Here is a 15,064-nt window from a genome sequence, read left to right as displayed (position 1 = left end):
ATCGACACCTGACTGCACGCCCGATCCGGTCGTCAATAAAAATCGGTTTCAGCCCAGGAGACGCTACTGCTCATCCTCCTCATCCTCCTCCTTCTTAGCCGACTCTAGCGCCGCCTCCGCGACCGCGCACTCCTTGTTCCTCTCCATCGCGGCCCGTTCGAGCCTCGAGGCGACCAGCCGCGCCCTCTGCACCTCCTCCAGAGCCGAAGCCACCGAAGCCTCCGCGGTGGCAACCTCCGCCTCTGCGACGCGCGCGGCGGCTGCAGCCTTACTCGATCGCACGAGCGTCGCGGCCGCCACCGCCGTGGCCCGCCTGTGCCTCTCCTCGGCGGCGTGTAGGATCCTGCGCGACGCGTTCCTCGCGGCGGAGGCCTCAGCCACCTTTTGCAGCGCAACCGCGGCGACGTCTTCCTTTGAGTGCATCAGCTCGCGGAGCTTCTCCTGGTTGCGCCTGATTCGCTCCAATCTCTCCTTCTCGAACTGCGAGAGCTCCCCGGCCTCGCGCATGGCATCCTGGACGCCCATCCACGCGGGTCGGGAGAGGAGCTCGTGGGGCGTCTGCGTCAGGAGCTCCATCTCTTTGGCCCGCTTCTCTCGACACCGAGTCAGGGCGCATCTGCACCCAATCTTGTGTTGCGACGAGGGCGTCCCCGCAGCGCCGCGGAGCTTGGACGACTTGCGGAAGGATTCCTCGACGAGGGTGAAGCGCTTACGTCCTCTTCGCATGGTGGCCTCGTCGAGCCACGGGTCCCCGTCGTCGCGTCGCTCATCTTCATCCTCCATCACCTCCTCCTCATCGGGCTCGTATTTTTCAACAACCTCCTCCTTAGCCGTCTCGTCTTCCTCAACCTCGGGGCACGGCAGTGCCAACACCACGCCGTCTTCCTCCTCGTCCTCCTCGTCGGCGCCATCATAGCCGAGGATGTCGGTCCCTCTCTTGGCCGCCAGCAAGGGCGTGGCTTGTCCTTTTGTCGCCACGGAGAACGCCTTGTACTCTCGACCGGTGAGGGGAGCGTCGCACCCGAGCTGCGGATACGCGTCCCTGCACCGCCACGTGTCTTTCGCACCAACCTCCGCGAGGGACTGGGTCGGGGGTACCTCCCTCCAACGATCGCACTCGTCGCACGCCACCCAGCTGTCGCGGTACTTGAGCGCGGCCTCCACGTGGAGCCGATCGGTGAGCTCCTTAAATCTGACGTCGGATAAAAATTCGCCGTCAAACGGGATGTTGAACTCGCCCGCGTGCCTAAACTCGTTATAAAACCTTGAGTAGGTGGCCATCTTCTCCTCGGGGGTAACGATCGGGGAGACCAGGCAAAAGACCGCAATGCCGAAGCCGATGGGCGTGTGCGTGTAGTCCTTGAATCGCACCGCGTCCCTCCGAAGGAAGATCCGCGGGAACGGGAGCAGCCGCTGGAAGTAGGAGGTGTCCGTGCTGTTGCGGCACACGAGCAGGATACCTGGGCAGAAACCCCACTCCACCTCGTTTATCGCGCGGTTGATGAACCGCCACTGCACCTGTGACTCGTACGAAGGGTTCAGTATGACGTGGTACCCTTTCCAAGGATTCTCCTGCTTCAAACCATCCTGCCTCTTATCGTAGGTCTTCTCCGCAGGAATGTTTGGATCGCGCTTGTCGTTTGTGCAGGGATCCAGCAGACCCTTGACGATGGGCTCTTGCACGGTGGGAACGTTCAGGCCGAATATGCGACACCCGGCGTCGATTATCCAGTCGGGCGTGAGTCCATCCTTGGGAGATCCGTCGTGATGATCCGCGTCGTCCGTCGCCGCCTCCCTCTTGCGGGGCCCGCACCGTCCCCGACCGAACGACGACGACCGGGGACCCGGTGCGTCTGGTCCGTTTCTTTGGTCCCGGTCGTCGTCGTCGTCGTCGCTGTACGCGTCGTCGCTGTCCGTCCACGGCGGCGTGTCCCAGTTCATGATCTCCGCCTCCTCCGCCTCCCGCAACGCCTTGCGCACGTTCTGCGCGTACACCCGAATGCCCCCGGTGGCGCTCCAGTCTCGCCTGGCGCACCCCCTGGCCGCGGACGCGAAGAGCTCGGCGGACCTTTCGTCCCTGAGGGTATCGTCTCCCGCGTACCTCGCGAGCTCGTTCGGCGCGCACCACACGAAACTCCCGTCACCGAAGCACCTGACCAACGCCCTGGGCTGGGACGGGGGCGCGCCGCGGTTGCGCCACAGCGCAGCCGCGCTCCTCGCGTTGCGAAGCTTCCACACGCGACCGGGCCACCACGTGCCCCGCCCGAGGTCGGCGTCTGTGTCGCCGTCACCGTCGCCGTCGCCGGCTGTGTCGCCGGCTGTGTCGCCACCGCGGTCCTTCTGGTACTTCCGCGCGCCCCTCAGGAACGCCCAGACCAAGGTTCCCGCGGAGTACCCCTCGGGCGGGGGCATCTCCCGTCGGGGCAGGGTCGACCGCCAGTCCTCGTCGTCGGCGAGGACCCCGTAGTCGACGAGCGGCGGCGACCTTGGCGGCGTCGGCTCGCGGTTCGTCGGGCGTCGGGCGTCGAGGTCCGACTGCCGGGGTTCCGGCGTGTCCGAATCGATGACGTCGTCGTCCGCGGACGGGTCGGGTTCCTCCTCGAACGGCTCCGCCTTCAGGAGAGGGTCCGCGCAGAGGAGCTCCGCGAGGGTGACGTCTTCCTCGTCTACGCGTGCCTTCTTGGCCTTCTCGGGTCTCTCGGGCGCCCCGTCCGCGTTTTGCCGCGCCGCCCTCCTGGCGTCTTTCCTCTTCTTACGTTTCGCCTCAGCGGCGGCGCGCCTGGCCTTGGCCTTGGCCTTGGCGGCGTCCTTCACCACTCGCGCCTTGTCCCTCTGCCTCTTCCGGAGCAGCTTCAACCGCTCCGGGTCCAACCCTTGCTTGATGGGCGCGGGGACGTAAGACGGCGCGGGCGCCCTCCTGGCGCGTCCGGTGACGTTAAGCTCGTGCGATAGGCGCTTCGCGACGTCCTCGTCGGTCTCTTGCGAGACCACCGCGGCTGGTGCGGGCGCTGGAGCCGCGGGGTGCGTGTCACGATCGGCGCCGGGAGTCGCGGTCGTCAAACTGACATCCGCGCCTACGGTGGGTCGGGGTGTGCCGGACATCGCGGAGGGCGACGCGCGCAGAGGATGCACGACGTGTGTGCTCGAGTATCGAGCCAGTCGACGGCGCTACGCGCGGGGGATGAGGCGACCGGGAGCGAGCCCCCGCTGGAGCACGTTTTGCGCTCGCGATTGTGTCGAACACGATCCTTCCAGAAGCTGTTTTCTGACTCAGCGAATCACTCGGCGCCCCGCTATCGTCCACGTCGCCCGCCATCACCGGCCTTGGAGTCCCCCACGGCCGCCGCATCCTCCGCGCCGCCGCGACCGCCCGCCGCGCGCCTCCTTCCCCCGGCCCCGACCGCGTCGCGCTCGCCGCCGCCGCTCCCGGCGTCGCCGCCGCCGCCAGCCGTGTCGCCGCCAGCTGTGTCCGCCGCCCCCTTACCCGCGCCCTCTCTCGCCGCGTCCTCCCTCGCTCGCTGCTCGAACCCGAGGTGCGCCGCCGCGGACATCATGGCCATGGTCATCGCGAAGAACCGCAACGCGCTCCCGACGTCGTCCGCGTAGAGCCTTCCCAGCTGCGACAGCCCGTCCGCGCCCACCACGTAACCAACCATGTTCCCGGCGATTAGGACGTGGATCATGGCGCCACCGCACGCGGCTCTGGCCAGCTTGTACGTCAGCTTGGAACGCGCCTCGGGGGTTTGGTAGTACTTGGCGCCGACGGCGCGGACGGCAATCTCCGGCGCGAGGAACAGCGCGAATATCCACGCCCAGTGGATGAGATGCCACGCGACCTTGTCGTGCCAAGCGCCGACGAAGCCGAACACCGCCCACACGTTCAGGAGCCTGTATCGCGCGCCGCCGAGCGGGACGTAGATGTACCGCACGAGCCACCTGTTGTAAGACGCGTGCCATCCCTTCCAAAACCCGAGGATGGTGGCGTTGTTGTTTATGCAGCGGAGCATGTTCTCGGGGACGTCCACCCCGGACGCGAGCGCCCACAGCCGGAAGAACCTCCAGACGACGGTGAACTTCAGCCACATGAAGTTGAGCACCATCAGGGACAGCACGCCAACCTCGAACGGCCCGTACGCGCCGTACTCCCCCCGCCCCCCGCCGCCCCACTGCCAAACCCTCGACTTGCACATGGCGTTCGCGTAGATGGTGTGCGTCCACACCTCGAGGATGAGCAAAACCCCCGCGAACTTCGCCACCGCGTACCGCGCAACCGAACGGGCTCGAAGCGACGCGCATCTGTCCAGACCCAAAGGCCGCCGCAGCTGCGACGCGAACGCGTTGAACGTGCACGTCGGTCCCGCGAGGTACAGCGGCGGGTACGTCACGTACGCCAGGTACTCCCCCAGCGAGTACCTCACCTCGCGGCGCGGTCTCGACACCAGGGCCGCGTGATCGCCGGGCGGATCCGCGTCGTCGTTTAAATCGTCGCCCGCCAACCGACGCCAGTGCAGGTCCATGCCGAAGCTGATCATGCGCAGCGTGAGGAGGTTGTAGTGGATCCACCACCGCGGCAGTAACCCCCGGTGGCGGGGGGCGTCCAGCGCGGCGATGCGTTGGCGCGCGGCGCGCGACAGCATCGGCGACGCGGCGTCGGCGAGCGACGCGAGCGTCCACTGATGCGCGCCGAATTGCACTCGCGCCAGCGCCGCGATGGCGAAGCCCCACACGAGGATCGGGCCGATTTTTGGCCACCCCGCGGCGGCGCGACACAGGGCGTAGTGCGCCAAGCAGAGGCCGGCGGGCCAGAGCGCGCCGAAGCCGTGCAGGAAGAACGCGAACGCGGCGCCGTAGACGACGTGGAAGGGGATGAGGATCTTGCCGGCGTCCCTCGCGCCCCGCGCGACTCGACGCATCGCGCGCGACAGCGCGGAGGTGGCCACCGCCGCCGCCGCGAGCAGCGGGAGTTTATCGCGGAAGGTGCGCCACTGGTCGTCGGAGAGATCGTTCCGGCGCCCCGCGATCCACCCTTTCGCGAGCCCCGGAAGGCCCCGGTAGCCGTACGGCTGGCCCATCGTCGCGTCGCCCCCTCCGCCGAACCCCATCGAGCGCTCCGCCGCGGCGAAAGCGTCGCGGACGGGCTTGGACACGCCGGGGTCCCATCGCACGGACATCGCCATGCCCTTGAGAGACCATGACGCGAACGCGGCGATGACGAACGCCCATAGGTACGCGCGCCGCCGCATCGCGACCCTCTTTGAGCGAGTGATGTTAAATCCTGTCTGGTCGCGTCGCGTCTGAATGAATTATTCCAAAAACCGCTCGGGATCTGCACCTGTCCCTCGTTAAGGACCGCGCATCGCACGGAATCCGACGATGAAAAACGTCACCCTCCTCTTCGCCATCATCGCCGCGCTCTTCGTCGGCGCGCACGCCGCCCGCGAGACCCCGCAGGCCGTCTCCCTGGACGCACGATCCACCGCCGAGGGAATCCACGTCATGGAGCTCACGCAGGACTTCCTGGCCGTCGCCGCGCACAAGTTACCTTACGGGAACCCAAACACCGGGGACTGCATGGCGGGCGAGCAGAAGGTGTCCATTCAGGGCATCCCCGGCTCCTTTTGCTCCCCCGCGTGCTCCCCCACGCAGCCGTGCCCCGCGGATAAGTACCACCTCGCCACGGCCGAGGGCCAGTGCGTGCTCCAGACCCCGGGCGCGTCCAAGCCGTCGCAGTGCGCGCTCATCTGCGAGCCCAACGGCATGTACCCCAACGGTGGATGCCCCATGTCCGCCAAGTGCCAGCCCATCCAGGGCCTCGGCATCTGCACCTACCCCGGCCCCGCCGCCGAGCAGACCCTCGAGGCGTCCAACTAAACCGAGAGCGACGAGAGTCTGACTGTGAAATCGAAGACGTGAATCGACGTGACGACGCGCCCCCGCTCGTTCGCTAGAAACCTCACCTCACTCGCGTCCCTTCCCGCCCGCGTCGAGCAGCGCCCGACGGTACGGCTCCTTATCCAACGCCCTGTGGTGCACGATGCTGTGAAACACCCAGTGCCAGTCCACGGCGACGCCCCGTCCCGCGGCGTCCTCATCGTCGGAGAGTTCGCCGACGACGACGGTGGGCGGCTCGTGTCCGGAGTTTAGGGTTAACCCCAGGGACCCTGAACCCTCGCCTTTGCCCCCCCCACCCGTCCCGGGCGTGCCCCCGCACGTGCCGTCGAAGGGCTGGCTCTCCGGGACCTGGTCCTGGTCGCACGACGCCCTCGGGGGCGACGCGGAGGATCGACCGCCAACTCGGATGCCGACGCTTAAACGGTTTTCTCGGTTCAAGACGACGGCGCCGCCGGCTTCCAGCAGACGGGTGAACTCCGCGAGCGTCACCGGAACGTCCGCGGGTAAGGATACGACGCGGACGCGCTCGCCGGCGAACACCCCCGCCGCGCCCGCCGCCGCGCGCTTCCTGCCCCCCGGCGGTCCGAGGTCGTCGACGTTTTTGTCCGTTTCTTGTCCGTTTTTGTTAATCGCGGCGGCGAACGCGCCGTTGGCGATGCCCGCGTCCCGCAGCTCGTACTCCCGCTCGTCCAGCCACCGACCCGCGGACGCGGAATCCTTCATGTAGTCCACGTGGAGGACCCAGATCCCGCGCAGGATCGCCTCGAGGTACCGCACGGTGCGCTTCGCGACGACGCGGGAGGCGTCGAGGAAGTTGTCGAATCGGCGGCCGTTGTCGAAGAGCAGGTGGGTCACGGAGGGCGGCAGCGGCGTGGACGCGCCGGCCTCCTCGGCGTACACCGCGACGCGCCCGTCGGGGTCAAGCCTGTTCAGCCGCGCGACGTCCGCCGCGAACCGCGTCTTGTTACTCTCCGAGACGTTACCGTCGCCGTCGTTCTCCTTCCCGCCCGACGACCGCGTAAACGTGAAAACCCTGCACGGCGCCGCCGCCGCGTCGCCCCGCGCCCTTCGACGCTCGCCCGCGGGCACCGCCGCCGCCGCTACACCCTCCGCGGCGACCGTCTCGCGTCGCCGCCGATTCGCATCGTTTCGTGCGTTTCGTGCGTTTCGTGTGCGCTCTTCGTCCCCGTCGGGGTTTGAACCCGCGACCTGAACTTCGTCCTCCGCGCCGAGCACCGCCGCCACCACGTCCGGGTCGAGCTTAGCCGCCGCGGCTCTGAGCTTCTTGAGCGTGGCGCCCCTCTTGGGGGCCTCGCCGTGCGCCATGAGGTAGAGATGCCGCGCCTGGGTCATGTTAAGTCGCGCGCACTGTCCCAGCGCCTGGGTGGATCCGCGCTGGGTCTGGGTCTGCGTCTGCGTCTGCGTGCCTCGGGCGGCGGCGGCGTCCTCGGCCGCCCTCGCCGCCTTCGCCGCCCTCGCCGCCCTGATCTTCTCCAGCTCGCGTCGCAGGTAGTTCGCCACGGCGTCGATCTCCCGGATCTCCTCGGCGAGTCGACCGCACTCCTCCGTCGTCGTGGGCACCCCGTCCTCTGTCGTCGTGGGCACCCCGTCCTCTGTCGTGGGCACCCCGTCCGCGTCGCCCCTCTCGTCGTCCCACCCGGCGTCCGCGTTCTTCTTCCCTTGGTTCGCGTCGGCCCTCGCGGCGGGGGGTTCGCGGCCTCGGGCTCGATCGAATCCCGCGGCGAAGGGCGCGACGGCGTCCCTGAGCGTCGCCACGATGCTCGCGATCGTGTGGTTGCGCTCGAGGTCCTTCACGTAGCACGGCTGCGTGCACCTCTCGTGCGGGCACTCGTTCTTGTACACCCCTTTCCCGTGCAGCCTCTCCTCGGCGCACGCGCGGCAGAAGTTGTGGCCGCACGGCAGCGTGCACGGGTCCTCGAAGATCTCGGAGCACAGCTGGCACCGCAGCTCGTCCGCGAAGGACGCCACCAGATCCGCCATCGGCACGTCCGAGCTCGCCTCCCTCAGGCGGGCCTCCTCCTCGGCCTCCTTCGCCTCCGCCGCCGCGAGCTCATCGGCGCGCTTCTTCCGCGGCATGTTGAGGTTCGCCTCCTTCTTCTTACGCTTCCCCATCGTCGGGGATCCGTGGGGAGCGGAGCGCGACGAGGAGCGGGACTTTTGAAATGATTGGCGCGGTTCACGCTTGCTCATCACATATGGCGCTTTTAATTACGACTCTCGGTAGTCTACGAACCCAACGCGGCGTGTCCCTTGATCCCCGGCGGCACCGCCCCGGTCCCGTGCGTCCTCACGCCCGTCGCCTTCCCCTCCCCGCCCCCGCCTCCAACCCCGCCCCCGCCTCCAACCCCGCCCCCGCCGCCCTCCTCCTCCTCCAGCTCGTCGAAATCGTCGCTCCTGAAGAACGTGTAGCTCAGCATCACGTCGTTCACGTCCACCATCGCCGGGTCCGACGCGAACTCCGGGTCGAGGTAGAAGAACACCGGCATGTCCACCTCCTCCCCCGCCCGCAGCCGCTGCTCCTCGAAGCAGAAGCACTGCACCTTGTTGAAGTGCGAGCCAGCCTTGTTGGGTTGCACGTTGTACGTCGCCACGCCGGTGATGTCGCGGTTGGATCGGTTCTTGGCGGTGAAGAACGCGAGGGTGGTCTCGCCCGGCCGCACCCGCACGCTCTTCTGCGTCGGGACGAACCTCCACGGCATCCCCTCGGCGACGTCGGCGTTGAACGAGATGACAACCTCCCTGTTCGCCGCCGCCGCCTTGACCGACTCCGGCAGGTTGCGCTGCTCCGCGAGCTTGTCCTCCAGCGTGCGTCGCCTGGTGGTGCCGCCGAAGCCGGTCGCCTGGCAGAACATGCGGTACAACGGAACGGAGGCGTAGGTGACGCCGACCATGCCGACGGCGAGGGCGGCGAGATAGAGCCCGCCGGAAGCCGCGGATCCCTGCCCGCGCGCGGTTTCCGCGGCGAGGCGCGCGCGACGCGCGGCGGCGGCGTTGGCCTCTCGCTTCGATGAGGACGTGGATGATGACGACGACGTGGCCAGGGCGCGCCAGGGCGCGAGCGAGGGCGGGAGACGCCCCGCGTGGGAGACGGACGGCGCACGACACTGCGCCAGCGCCAACGCGGCGAGGCGGGTCGCGGTGTGTCGCGGCATGATGCCGGCGCTCCTCCGAATGGGGCCGCGGGTGTGGGTGAGAGCCCAGCCAGATCTCACCTCTCGGAAGAGCCTCGGCTCGGAAGAAAATTTTTAGCCGTTTGCCTTACGAAAGCCTCTCTCAGTTCACGGCGCTCTCGCGGTACCAGACCCGATCCCGCGACGACACGGCGACTCAACCGTGACCGCGATGGACAAGAGAAGTGCGTCGCACCCGCGAACCCCACGTTTCCTCCTCCTCCCAAGCCGCCCCGCCGCCGCCCGTCCCCGCCTCCGAGGAAGAAATCTCGCAACGCTCCGTCTGACCAACGCCCAACCCGCCAATCCCAGAAGGCGCCGCGTCCAGGATAGAGATGCCCAACTTCAGAACGCTCGAGAACCTGGCGGCCGAGAATGATAGCCCCGGCCCGGTCCCGCCCCCGCTCCCTTCCCAGTACCCGGCCGAGGACGGCGGACCCGCGCGGCGATTGGCGCACGTCGCGGAGAAGTTCAGCAAGTTTTACAGTGACCTGGAGCACGAGAAGAACGCTCGGCGGGAGGTGGAGACCGGCCGGCGCAACGCGCTCTACGACCAGGTGCAGAAGCTCGAGCTCGACCTCGAAACCGAGATTCGCCGGCGGCAGGAGTCCGACAGGCTCCTCCAGGAGAAGGTCGCCGCGGACCTGAAGGCCATGGAGCAGGGCATCGCGGCGCACGTGAGGGAGATGCAGCAGGGGCTCAAGGCGTCCATCGACGCCCTCACCCGGTCCTTCGCCGAGCTGCACCAGGGGTTGCGCGAGGAGCGGGAGCAGCGCCGGGTGGACGTGGAGCACCTGGCGCAGAGCGTCGTCGCCAAGGTGGACGAGTGCCAAACCGGCATCGACGACGAGCGAGTGGAACGATTGGAACGGGAAGCCAACACGCTGAAGCGAGTCGGAGAGGACATCTTCAGGCTCCAGGAGAAGGTGGACGCCGAGCGGGTGACGCGGGAGACTGGGGTTAACGCGTTGAGAACGCAACTGGACGACGTCGTTCGCAGGGCGGACACCCACGACGATAAGTTCCAGACCATCGTGCTCACGGAGATTGCGTCACTCAAGTCGGCGCTCAACGCGGAGAAGGAGGAACGCGTCGCGGAAGACGAGCAGATCGTGCACGCCATCAACGACTACACCAGGGCGCTGCAGGACGGTCTGCGGATCGTGAACCAGAGCTGACTGATGACGAGTCGTTCAACTCGGGTCCAGTCAGTCAGTCGTTTAATGTAACGTGAGACGAGCTACATCCGCGCACGCTCTGCTCGAGTCTATGATAAGTGTTAGACTATCTATATTCTGTCAGAGCCTGTGTCCAGTCAGCCGGTGACGAGTCCGAGGGCCGTCCGCGGCGGACGGCGCGCGCCCACTGTGCGAGGTCGCATGCACGCCGCCGTCGTTGCCGTCGCGCGCGCGCCGAGGATATCTCGTCTGGCTTCTATCGCTGCCGTGTCCATCCGCGGCGGGGAGCGCGCGCGGGCGAGGGCGACGCTCACCCGGGCGGCGTCGTCAGGTCCGATGGCGCCCATCGTGGAGCTCTACGCGAGGGTCGATGAGAAGCTTCCCGCCGACCCGGCGAGCACGCCGGCGGACGAGTCCCACTTCCGAGCGATCGCACCCTACATGAACGCCGTCGAGCCGAGGCACCTGGCGATGGAGCCGCCGTCGACGTCCAGGCGCAGCTCCGAGGACTCGGAGGACTCGGCGCGTCCCGCCCAGGGATTCTTCTCGCAGCTGCTCGGCCGCGCCAAGTCCTCTTCCTCGTCGCGCTCCCCGTCCCGATCGAGGTCGAGGGCGTCGGGCATCGACTGCGTCAACCTACACGACTCGCACCGGTTCAGCATGTGCGTGTTTCGGTTCAACGACGAGGGCACGGTCATCCCGCTGCACAACCACCCGCACATGACGGTCATGTCGAAGCTCCTCTACGGGTCCCTTCGCGTGCGCGCGTTCGACTGGGCGGATGACGACGACGACAACCCCGGAACGGCCCCGAACGTCCCGAGGCTCGCGAGGATGGTACGCGACGAGCGCGTCGCCGCGCCCGCGAAAGCGTTCGCGCTGTACCCGCGGACCAACGGCAACATTCACGTGTTCACCGCCGTCGAGCCGTCGGCGGTTTTGGACATCCTCTCGCCGCCGTACGCCATCGGGTGCGGTCGCGACTGCCACTACTTCGAGGAGGTTCCGTTCGGTGTGGACGGGGGCAGGGCGCCGCCGGGGCACGCGTGGCTCGTGGAGGTGGACTGCCCGGACGATTTCGAGGTGGAGAGGGGGGAATACCACGGGCCGCGGTTCGGGAGCAGGAGCGGGAGGTAGGGAGGAGGGAGGGCCGCGACGTTAACTCTTAGTTTGTCAACTGAAGCTTGGTTCTTTATAGTTCCGCGACGATAAACACGCGTCGGGGATCTAACACTTATGATGAGATAGTTTCGCGTCGACTCGACGCGCCAATCACAGGCCCTCGCTCACCTCCTCGCCCGGCGGGAACAGGTGCTGGTACACCGGGTTGTCGGTGATGCGGTACGAGGTGAGGTCGGTGATGAGCTTCTTCGCCTTGGCCTCCGACAACGGCGGGCACCCCTCAGCCTCCATCTGCCCCTTCTTCTTGCGCTTGCGCACCTGCAGCACGATCGTCGCGATGAACACCAATCCCGCGGTGACCATGGCGCAGACGAACGGGAAGAGGCCGTTGACGCGCTTGAGCCTCGCGCTAAAGTCAAACTGATAGTCGCGCTCGGCGACCGCCTGGTTCGGGCCGCCGGCCCACTTGCCAAACACGCCGGCGGGCAGCGTGCGCGAGGGCAGGTCCCTCTCGCCGCACATGTACACGGCAAAGAGGAAGTGAAGGATGATGCCGATGGGCACGATGTACAGGAACTGCGCCGCGAGCTTTCCGGTGTACCGCGGGGGCTGGATGCACGCCCTGAAGAGCATGATTCGATCGATGACGATGTCCAGAGCAATCTTGACGAAGTGCCCGACGTACAGCAGGGGCATGCCGGAGGAGAAGATGATGGTGTAGAGGAACGCCGCATTCATCTGACCGTAGCGCTCGGAGAGCAAAAACGGCGGCGGTGTCCACAGCTCGTTGAGTTGCCTCTGCGACTTGACACTCGGCGTGAGGAAGTACACCAGCATCCTCCAGATGATCACCGGGGAGAGCAGAGTGAACGGGAAGGAGATGGAGTTGATGAGCGCGATCTGCACCAGGGTGTTGCCGAAGTCGTTGTACCAACCGGAGCTGGTATCGTCAAACTTTCCAGGCCACGATGGGATGGCCAGCTGGGTGGTCATGAGCAGGGGTAGGAGGCACATGTTCACCATCAGCGCCACCGTCATCTTCTCGGCGATCCCGAGCTCGCGCGCGGTCGTGCTGTGGGGCCTCTCGAAGAAGGAGAGCCTGATGGCCAGCTCCTTAATGATAAGGTTCGCCGTCGCAGAGACGCAGATGGCGCCGATGAGAATGAGCGTGCGCTCAGCCTCGTTTTCGTTGTGGTCCTTGCAGAATTCATCCGCCGTGTTCTTCTTGCAGTAGCAGCTGTAGCAGATCTGCGCGGCGCACTCGTCCATGTGCGTGGCTTGGTCGAAACCGCCGGTCCAGGCGGCCCCCGCGGTCTCGATGCCGGCGCGGAAAGTGGCAACCTCAGCCGCGGTGGTTGGCGCCCCCGCGGCGACGCTGGTTCCGTCGTACCAGTTGGCGTACTTGGTCATGTTGCCGATGAACTGATCGTACTCGAGGAAGTCCTCGCAATTCGATGCGCTCTTCTCCTGCTTGACGAAGGGCATGATGTCAATCCTCGCCTGCGACGCGACAGCCGCGGTGTCCGAGTCGAGGTTCCAAAGTTTCGGGCACTGAAGAAACGAGCCGCCGTTGTCGACGTCATCGCACACCGGGATGACCGGGGGAAGGGTGACGGACGTGATCTTGGCGCCGGCGATGGCAAACACGTTGATGATGAGGAATCCCCACATGATGACGTTGGAGCGCATCTCGCGCTTCCAGAAAGTGTCCATGGAGTAGTGGAGGTTCTCCCAGAGGATGTCGGACGGGGGTGGAGCGGTGGAAATCTCCAGCTTGTTCTCGCCCTCGAACGTGCGAACGTCGTACTCCCCCGGAAGCCCGTCCGTCTCCTCCAAGCCCACGAGCTTCTTCGCCTTGATTTTGCGCTCGCGCTTCTTGGAGGCGCGCACCGCCTGGACGCACTCGACGCAGCTGTCCTCCTCTTCGAACGCGACCCACGCGGTGACAACCGGGTATCCCTCCTCGACGCACGCGGCGATCTCATCCTCCAGCTCCTCGCGGTCCTTCAGCGACTGCTCGATCTTCTGCTTGATGACCGCGGGGTTGTAGTTGCTCGGGTCCTTGGACGCGGCGGCTCCCGCGTTGTCCTTGCCTCCAGCGAACCGGGGGTTCTTGGACGCGGCGTCGGCGGCGGCGGCGGCGCGATCCTCGATGGAGAGCGAGTCGTCGCGCGCCTTCTCGAGCGCGGCGAAGAAGACGTCGACGCGTCCCTCGCGCTTGTCGATCTCCTTCTTCACCCTGCGCGTGAGCTTCTTCCACCGGGCGACCATGATCTCCTCCTGGGTCATGGTGGACGTGTCCATCTCGACGATGCCGAGGAGCTTGTTCGCGCGCTTGAGCATCCACTCGAGCATCTCGTGGTTGGCCTCCAGCGCGATGAGCCGCTTCCTGAGGTTCATCACCTCCAGAAGGTCCTTGCCGAGGACCACCTCGTGCACCTCGCCGAACTTCTCGAAGTGCGCGCGGATGCGCTCCTCGGTGACGTCCGAGGGCAATCCGGACTCGATGACGACGGAGTAATCGTCGAGGGAGATGGTCGCGTCGTCGACCTCCTCCTTGACCTGCTCCTTCTTCATGTGGTGATAGCCGGTGACGAAGAGAAGCGCGAACATCATGAGCGCGTCGAGCACGATGATGCCGAAGGTGGCGTCCTTGTCGGTGTTGGAGACAGTCTCGCCCTTGCGCTGGGTATCCTCGGACCAAATCATGATGGCGGCGAGGGTGACGCGGCCGAGCGCTCCGAGGCGCTCGTAGCTGGGGTTGGCCTCCTCGTTCGAGACCCTCATCTGGTTGAACGCCCAGAAAGAGAGGATCGTGAATATGAAGAACATCAAGAGGTGGTCCCTCATCAGCTTGAACCAGAACACGATTCCCTCGCTGAATTTTCCCTGCATTTCCTCCTCCTTCATCCAGAGCGAGAGCTTCTTCGTGGGCTTCTCGGGGTCATCTGTCTCCTCGTGCGGCTGCAGCCTGCGCATGCGCGCCAACGCTTTCTCCAGGTTCGGGGGTTCGTACAGGTTCTGCTTCACCTCGCCCTTGCGCGGAGTGGTGAGCGTGCGCTTCGGCCTCTTTTTACCGGACTTCCCGGGGCTCAGCCAACCGCCGGAGCCCGTGCGCCTGTGCCCGGGGGTCTCGGGGGTCTCGGGGTTGACATCCTCGACGTCTATCGCGAGGCCACCGCCCGCGGCGGGTGGCGGCGGTAGATTGCCCCCGTCTTGGGACTTTCGGCCGAACATCGCTGCGCCCCAATGGCGCATTGCTCCCGCCGACCGATCGTGTTGATCTTCTAGCCGCCTTGTGCTACCGTTCCCCGATTTTTTGGCAGACTCGTCGTCCCCCTTCGGGCTGATGAACGAAATTAACTCCCCAAACGGCGGTTTCCAGTCCTCCGCACCACTGCAGATATCCTGGTTTCGATGACAGAGTGGCAATCGGGTATTTTCTCACGTCCCGAGAGTCGTTTTATTTCTCGCGTTTTGAAGACTGATTATGTATATGTGGAAGCGGCCAAAATTTCCCGGTGCCCCGAGATTATTCTGGAGATTCCCCTCCCGCCCGGGCGATTCCTGGGCCTCGGTTCGGCAACGCCTCGGCATAATTTTTCCCGTGCTGGTGCTGCTTGCCGGCTGTGCACAGGCGAGACGGCACTTTTCCTGCGCTGCCAAACGCGCACTGGCTCG

The 15,064-nt window shown here is 66.2% G+C and overlaps 8 protein-coding genes across 8 annotated transcripts; 3 read left to right on the top strand and 5 right to left on the bottom strand.

Moving 5' to 3' along the window:
• Nucleotides 1-63: 63 nt before the first annotated feature.
• On the bottom strand, nt 64-3,102 carry MICPUN_55980 (predicted protein; the record flags this gene model as incomplete). Its single annotated transcript, XM_002499622.1, has 1 exon — nt 64-3,102. One exon carries the CDS (start codon nt 3,100-3,102, stop codon nt 64-66), a length of 3,039 nt encoding a protein of 1,012 aa, XP_002499668.1.
• Nucleotides 3,103-3,293: 191 nt separating this feature from the next.
• On the bottom strand, nt 3,294-5,243 carry MICPUN_55981 (membrane bound o-acyl transferase; the record flags this gene model as incomplete). Its single annotated transcript, XM_002499621.1, has 1 exon — nt 3,294-5,243. One exon carries the CDS (start codon nt 5,241-5,243, stop codon nt 3,294-3,296), a length of 1,950 nt encoding a protein of 649 aa, XP_002499667.1.
• Nucleotides 5,244-5,373: 130 nt separating this feature from the next.
• MICPUN_55982 (predicted protein) lies at nt 5,374-5,871 on the top strand (the record flags this gene model as incomplete). Its single annotated transcript, XM_002500102.1, has 1 exon — nt 5,374-5,871. The coding sequence occupies one exon, from the start codon at nt 5,374-5,376 to the stop codon at nt 5,869-5,871; it is 498 nt and encodes a 165-aa protein (XP_002500148.1).
• Nucleotides 5,872-5,958: 87 nt separating this feature from the next.
• Nucleotides 5,959-8,025, bottom strand: MICPUN_98848 (predicted protein; the record flags this gene model as incomplete). Its single annotated transcript, XM_002499620.1, has 1 exon — nt 5,959-8,025. One exon carries the CDS (start codon nt 8,023-8,025, stop codon nt 5,959-5,961), a length of 2,067 nt encoding a protein of 688 aa, XP_002499666.1.
• A 47-nt stretch (nt 8,026-8,072) lies between these two features.
• On the bottom strand, nt 8,073-9,075 carry MICPUN_113808 (cytochrome c oxidase). Its single transcript, XM_002499619.1, has one exon. The coding sequence runs from the start codon at nt 9,063-9,065 to the stop codon at nt 8,139-8,141; it is 927 nt and encodes a 308-aa protein (XP_002499665.1). The 5' UTR covers nt 9,066-9,075; the 3' UTR covers nt 8,073-8,138.
• Nucleotides 9,076-9,418: 343 nt separating this feature from the next.
• On the top strand, nt 9,419-10,261 carry MICPUN_79164 (predicted protein; the record flags this gene model as incomplete). Its single annotated transcript, XM_002500101.1, has 1 exon — nt 9,419-10,261. One exon carries the CDS (start codon nt 9,419-9,421, stop codon nt 10,259-10,261), a length of 843 nt encoding a protein of 280 aa, XP_002500147.1.
• Nucleotides 10,262-10,455: 194 nt separating this feature from the next.
• MICPUN_107707 (hypothetical protein) lies at nt 10,456-11,457 on the top strand. The gene has a single exon (XM_002500100.1). It carries the CDS (start codon nt 10,463-10,465, stop codon nt 11,396-11,398), a length of 936 nt encoding a protein of 311 aa, XP_002500146.1. The 5' UTR covers nt 10,456-10,462; the 3' UTR covers nt 11,399-11,457.
• A 76-nt stretch (nt 11,458-11,533) lies between these two features.
• On the bottom strand, nt 11,534-14,641 carry MICPUN_55987 (predicted protein; the record flags this gene model as incomplete). Its single annotated transcript, XM_002499618.1, has 1 exon — nt 11,534-14,641. The coding sequence occupies one exon, from the start codon at nt 14,639-14,641 to the stop codon at nt 11,534-11,536; it is 3,108 nt and encodes a 1,035-aa protein (XP_002499664.1).
• Nucleotides 14,642-15,064: the final 423 nt, after the last annotated feature.

This window comes from Micromonas commoda, chromosome 2 (genome assembly GCF_000090985.2).
Source record: "Micromonas commoda chromosome 2, complete sequence".
Taxonomy (NCBI): Eukaryota; Viridiplantae; Chlorophyta; class Mamiellophyceae; order Mamiellales; family Mamiellaceae; genus Micromonas; species Micromonas commoda.
Note: the sequence above shows the minus strand (reverse complement) of the source record. Positions and strands in the feature narration are given on the sequence as shown.

Coding starts and splice junctions, on each gene's coding strand:
- MICPUN_113808 (XM_002499619.1), bottom strand. CDS start 9,065: ATGCCGCGACACACCGCGACCCGCCTCGCCGCGTTGGCGCTGGCGCAG.
- MICPUN_107707 (XM_002500100.1), top strand. CDS start 10,463: ATGCACGCCGCCGTCGTTGCCGTCGCGCGCGCGCCGAGGATATCTCGT.